The sequence below is a fragment of the Emys orbicularis genome, chromosome 20, assembly GCF_028017835.1.
Source record: "Emys orbicularis isolate rEmyOrb1 chromosome 20, rEmyOrb1.hap1, whole genome shotgun sequence".
Classification (NCBI taxonomy): Eukaryota; Metazoa; Chordata; order Testudines; family Emydidae; genus Emys; species Emys orbicularis.
Window position 1 is genome coordinate 21,046,488 of NC_088702.1, and position 6,855 is coordinate 21,053,342.

The following is a 6,855-nucleotide window of genomic DNA, read 5'->3' on the forward strand; positions in this document are numbered from 1 at the left end:
GTCTTTTCCCTCTCTATTTATACAGTGCCTAGCAAGGTGGGGCTTGTGGCCATGACTAGACCGCCCACTGGGTTCTAGCCCTGGGTCTGGCAGAGGCATGGGGGCTAGTTTTAAAGCAATGGCTGTTTCTTAGGTGGTTGCTCTGCTACGACAGTGTCCGAATGATCATTTCCCTTTATGGTTTGCAGCTTTTCTATTTAGAGAGCAAGTGGGGGTGGAGCATGTAGTAGACACAGAGTTAAGGGGAGTGAATTCAACACACAGGACAGTACTGAGGCGGGGACAGACAAATAGACACTTTGCTGGGCAAACACACACCGTCCGAATCTCTGCACCTGGTATGTTTCCACCACTTGCTGCCCAGGTGAGTCAAGATGATTGGCAGAGGCCCCCTCATTGGGTCTGAAGGGGAATTTCCTTGTAAGGCCACCTAGAAACCACAGAAATTTGCTATTTTAAAGGCAAACCAGTGGGAGTCCCTGCCACGGGGTATCAGAGGGGTTAGCCTGTGAAACTCCCTGCCACTGGGTATCGCTGGTGTTGGCCTGTGAAACTCCCTGCTACTGGGTATCAGTGGGGTTAGCCTGTGAGACTCCCTGCCACTGGGTAGCACTGGGGTTAACATGGGGCACTCAAGAGACAGAGGTAGTAGGTGAGATCTGTAATGTGGGTGAATTTTTTGCTTTTGTTTCATGGTAATCAGATGAGGTGTTCCACATTTGCAGAGTGTAAGCAAGAAGATCCTATGTCCCTCCCAGCGCCCAGGAGTCTTGGCTCCCAGCACCTCCCCCATTCTCTAACCATTAGGCCATTCTACAGAGCTAATAAGTCTGTGAGGGGGGAAATCCCAGACAGAGGCAGAGGTCCTTGTGCAGAGCTGGCAGCACGGCTGGTGTCAGAGAAGCAGCTCGGTGGATTAAGGCTTCCTGTGTTACAATGTAGGTGAGAAGGACCCTGCACGCTCTCACGAGTCAGGGTGTAGCAGCAATTCCTGTGACTGGCAGATGAGCACAAGAGATGGGTGGGGGAGGGGTGGTTTTGTCTTCCTTGTAGCAGTGAGTTCCACTGGCACCAGCTCCAGCATGCTAGGAGTCAACAGCACCAATTCCCCCGCACCACCAACTGAGTAGGCCTGATCCCCCTGCCCTGGGGCCAGATTGGAGCTGGCCACCATAGAGGGGAAAGGCCCCAGGCCCATTCCCTGTTCCCTTGAGCCAGCCACACATCCAGATCACAGCTATGTGGTATTCTCTGCATAGCTGTATATTTGATCTACTAGAGTGTCCCCTTCTCCACTCCTCCCATGTCTGCTATTCCCCTTGTCCTCCCCTACTGCTCACAGCTCTATCCTGTAGCAGTGAGTTCTACTGGCTATAGCCCAGTTTCTGAGAATATCCAGCCTGGATATTCTGGAGGACCAGAATCCATTATGTGTAGTATTTTATAGAAGAGTCTGTGTATTATAATAGCATTATCCAGCGAGGTCCTCTCAACAGTTTCCTTTCTAACCCACTCTGGTATTTCTCCCCTCTCTTTTTCCACTCTCCTTTTTCACCTCCACTGTCAACCCTTCCAACTCCTCTCCTGTCTCTTCCCAGCGTACAGTGGAACAAGATATCATGGCACTCCCACCAACCACAGTGGCAAATTCCATCAAGACCCCAGAGACCATGAAGACCGCTCACCTGGCCTCTGCTGTGTTGCTCTTCATCACCTTCTTAGTGGGTGTGGTGGGGAATGGGCTGTACCTGTGGGTGCTGGGGCTGAAGATGAGGAGGACGGTGACCACCCTCTGGTTCCTCCACCTGGTCTCCTGCTACCTCCTCTTCACCCTGCTGATCCCCTTCTTCGCCATCTACATCCTCCTGGATTTCCACTGGGTCTTTGGCATGGCCACCTGCAAGCTTCTTAATGCCTTCATTTCCATGGGCATGTTCTCCTCCGTCTTCCTTCTCACACTCATCAGTCTGGACCGCTACACCCTCATTTACCATCCCATTTGGTCCCGGAATCACCGCACCATGCCCCGGGCTTGGAAGCTGGCTGTGGGAGTGTGGCTGGCCTCCTTCGGTCTCAGCGCTCCCTACCTGGCTTTCCGGGAGACCCACGTGGTGGATGGGGGCAGGATCACCTGCATCAATAATTACAACATCTCTGGAGACTGGAACGGAACCAAGACGCAGGACCTGGGCAGAAGGGTCCACCTAGCCATCTTCATGGTCCGGTTCCTGCTGGGTTTCCTGATGCCCTTCTGCACCATTGTGGGATGCTATGTCTGCGTGGGGCTGAAGATGAAGGAGAAGAAGCTGGCGTGGGCTGGAAAGCCCTTCAAAGTCATGGTGGCCGCCATGGTTTCCTTCTTTATCGGCTGGCTGCCCTACCACCTCTTCCACGGCTTGAAGCTCTACGAGAAGGAGGTGCCAGAGTCAGTGACGGGTGCCCTCTTGGTCATTTACACCTTCACGTCCTGCTTCAATGCCTCCTTCTCCCCCATCCTTTACCTCTTTGTGGGGGAGAAGTTCTGGAAGGTCTTCAGGACGTCTCTTTTCACTCTGGTCAAAGCAGCTTTTGTTGACGATCTCAGCAGCAGTGCCCCTGCGTCTAGTGGAAGACACGGGTCAGAAGTCAAGAACACAAAACAGGAAATGGTCTGAAGGTGCCCAAACTTAGGGAGAGTTGAAAACTTGGCATCCCCTTTGTTCTTAGATTCCTGCTAGTTCTGAAGCCTAATGAGTTCCAGGTATCTCTATGTTGATTAACCCCTCAGTGTTCCTGGATTCTAGATTCCCTGCTGTCTCCAGAATCCTACACATCTAGATCTCTCAATTTTTTGAAACTCAATGGGTCATCAGTGGCACCAGAATGATAGCCAGCTCCAGAATCTTGTTGGTTTTTGGTCTCTCAATGTGTTCTAACCTAATTGACTCTTGGATTCTGCATCTTGAGCTGTCTCTGGAATCTAATTTATTGTAAGCCTTTCAAAGTGTTCAAACTCAAAGTCTATTGAGTCTAGGTCCCTGACTGTATCTAGGACATCACTGGATTCTAGAGTGTTTTCAAACTACAAAGAATCCAACAGATTGTTTGCTAAAACTTTTATTGTGGTTCTAGATTTTCAAATGGTTTAAAATCCATTAGGTGTAGTATATTATAGAAGAGTCTGTGTATTATAATACCAATATCTAGCTCTTCTCTTGTATTTGTCATCAGTAGATCTCAAAGATCTTTAGGAAGGAGGTCAGTAGCAGTCTTCCAGTTTTTACAAATGGTGAAACTGAGCCACAGAGTGGGAAAGTGACCTGGCCAAGGTCACCGAGCAGGCCAGTGTCAGAACTAGAACAAATGCTTGTCTCCTACATTCCAGCTGAGGTGTCTTTCAATTTCATCTTCGTACGCAGGGAGATCTCTGGGATTGGTTCTGTGTTTTCGCTCTGTGTTTGTACCGTGCCTAGCACAGCAGGATTCTGGGCCAGGACTGGGGCTCCCAGAACTACCAAAATAAATAATAATAATAATAATAATAATGATTCCCAGGTTTTCCTTAAACTATGTAGTTTCTGTAAGGTTTGTGTGGCTGCTCTGACATAATTACAAACACTGTGTGACCCAATCACTGGGATATTTCCTGTGGGGAGGCTCTGGCTTAGTTAAAGAGTGGCCCGTAAGGGAATCAGGCCGGTAGAATAAAAAGCTGCTCCACAGAAACCACCTGCCCATGAACTCTTCAGGGTGGTGAAGAGGGAACATCCAAGCAAGTAGGAGTGACAATATATGGAATATGGGTGATTATTCATAATATTATGGATACGAAATTGAAATGAAACATACCAAACATGCCATGTAAGCTATGAGTGGGGAAGTTATCATTTCATAAATATGATAAGCTTGTTTATGTGTATGTATCATCTTTGTATCATGAGTCGTAAATATGTGTGGTATATTAATATCTCAAACCTGTGCTGTGTATCTGGGTGACACCCCCAGAAAGATTGCATCAGCACTGTCCAGGCTGTTCGATGGCCCATCAAGAATTGGCTGGCAACGTTGTATTTTGGATAAGATCCAAACCAGTATTGATCTGGGAATGTGGCTGGCCCTTTCGGGATTAGAAGAACATTTTGTATAGTTAACAGGAGTACTTGTGGCACCTTAGAGACTAACAAATTTATTAGAGCATAAGCTTGTGGGCTGTAGCCCACGAAAGCTTATGCTCTAATAAATTTGTTAGTCTCTAAGGTGCCACAAGTACTCCTGTTATTTTTGCGGATACAGACTAACACGGCTGCTACTCTGAAACCTGTCATTTTGTATAGTGAATAGAATTTTAAGTAACTTCTCACTTTACTGGACCTATTTTCTGACTGGGAGCCTAAGATTGGAATGCAATAAAGGGGGCTGTGGGATCATTATTATTATTATTTTGGATTCTTGATAACCCATGTGGGGGATCAGGAGCACAGCTTGTGACTGGTTGGTGAATATAACTACAGTGTTAACCACCAGTTTTGGGATAAACTACTCTGCTTTTTGCAGCCTGCCCTGATCTTGGCATTTTCAATGTGGGCTTCCCTGTGCACCTCTGGTCACAGGTCACAGTAACTGTGAAGATCTCATCTGCCAGCTCCAGCTAAGTTACAAAACCTTGGCCAAGGCTGGGGGCCAGCAGATCCAAAAGATGATAAAGAGTTAAAAAGATCTTCCCTGGTCAATTCTCGATCACTGAAATTTTTAAAGCAGGACTGGATGGTATTTCTAACAGGTCTGCTCTATTTCAACTAGGGTCTAATTCAGAGAAGTTCTGCAGCAGGTCAGACTAGGGGACCACCATGCTGCTTCTGGCTTTGGGATCTCTGATTCTATCTTGAGGTCAGGCAGATGTTGTTGGGGTGCTGTACCAGTTGTCACCCGGACCCACTGGGGTATCTGAGGATACCAGACCTCTGTGGGCCACGACTCCCGGGTGGAGGGCTGTGGGAAAGTTAGACGTGCACATAGCCCCTCTTTTAAAAAAATCTTTCCCCATTTCTACGGTTCAGACGAAACAAGACTGCCAAACATGACAGATACCACCGCTCACTGATTCCGAATTCAATAGGATCTCATGGATTCCAGGAATCCTGTCCAGTTCTTAACCTCTTGGGTCCCAGGTCTGTCAGTGTTTTGAATGCGATCTGATCTGATGTAGGCTAGATTTAGACATCATGTTTTCCAAGCCACTTTATGTTTCAAAAGCCAATAGGATCCTATGCATTCTAGATATTTGGCTGGTTCTTTGAACCTCTTGGGTTCTAGGTCTGCCAAGATTTTGAAAACCAAAGAGATCCTATGTGGTCTTGAGCATCCTAGTTTCCAACCTCATATGTGACATCCTAGACCACATAGGACCAGTTCGGGTTTTAAATTTTTTTGTCAGAGCAAGAACCCAAGTGTTGCAAGAATCACTCAAATGTCTAGAACTCCTGGGGTATTATTGTGTTTTTAAATGTGTGTGTGTATACATTGTGACAGACCCAGACCAGTGGGGTACAGGAGTCTGGTAGAGGGCAAATATACTGGTCACTGGATGAGTAGTTTTCTGTTCCCTGAGTGACCAGAGCAGGGGCTGCACTAGAGTAATCCGGAACCTGCTAGAAGCAGTTAAGGCAGGCAGGCTAATTAGGACACCTGGAGCCAATTAAGAAGACGCTGCTAGAATCAATTAAGGCAGGCTAATCAGGGCACCTGGGTTTTAAAAGGAGCTCACTTCAGTTTGTGGTGTGAGTGTGAGGAGCTGGGAGCAAGAGGCGCAAGGAGCTGAGAGTGAGAGGGTGTGCTGCTGGAGGACTGAGCAGCACAAGCGTTATCAGACACCAGGAGGAAGGTCCTGTGGTGAGAATAAGGTAGGTGTTTGGAGGAGGCCATGGGGAAGTAGCCCAGGGAGTTGTAGCTGTCATGCAGCTGTTACAGGAGGCACTATAGACAGCTGCAGTCCACAGGGCACTGGGCTGGAACCCGGAGTAGAGGGTGGGCCCGGGTTCCCCCCAAACCTCCCAATTGACCTGGACTGTGGGTTCTTCCAGAGGGGAAGGTCTCTGGGCTGTTCCCCAACCCACATGGTGAATCTCTGAGGCAAGAAAATCTGCCAATAAGCGCAGGACCCACCAAGATAGAGGAGGAACTTTGTCACAACATATACTCATATACATAAATGTGTGTGTATGTATATATATATATATATATATATATATATAATATACATTTATGTATATGAGTATATAATATAAACACAAACAATAGTACCGCATTAGTTCTAGATATTTGGCTGGTTGTTAAACCTCTTGAGTTCTAGGTATGACAATGTCTTGAAACCCAATCAGATCTGACATGGTCTAGTACCTGAAGGGTTCCAAGGACATGGAATCACGTACTGACTTGAGACACTTCCAACAGGCCTGATGTTCACAAAGGGTTCAGCTCCTTCTTCTGGAAAATCAGGCCTCTTTAACGGTATTCATCTGGGAACCCCCCCAACATAGAACCATAACAAATAATCACCAATTATTTTGGAATATTAAGCCTGTAAGGCAGTAGGGCATGGAGTGAATAGACCGGATCCTCAGCCAGTGTAAATCAGTGTAGCTCTGTTGACTTTACTTCACAGTTCTTGGGCTATTCTCCTGCAGCTGGGAGATGAGTAGGATCTAGCAGGGGGGGCAAGGAGCCAGGGCTCCTGGGTTCAAACCCCGGCTCTGTGAGCAAATGGTTTTTAGCAGTTACAGTAGACTTAGTGACACCAAAACATTAATAAACTAGTGCCAAATTTGCCAAATTGTTTTGCTCAACCACCAAAAAGCTGACATTTTCAAAGTAAAACAT

At 47.2% G+C, this 6,855-nt stretch overlaps 1 protein-coding gene across 1 annotated transcript; it reads left to right on the forward strand.

Annotated features, from left to right (window-relative positions):
- The first annotated feature begins 340 nt into the window (after nucleotides 1–340).
- LOC135892750 (probable G-protein coupled receptor 33) lies at nucleotides 341–2,654 on the forward strand. Its single transcript, XM_065420548.1, has 2 exons — nucleotides 341–364; nucleotides 1,599–2,654. Exons 1-2 carry the CDS (start codon nucleotides 341–343, stop codon nucleotides 2,652–2,654), a joined length of 1,080 nt encoding a protein of 359 aa, XP_065276620.1.
- Nucleotides 2,655–6,855: the final 4,201 nt, after the last annotated feature.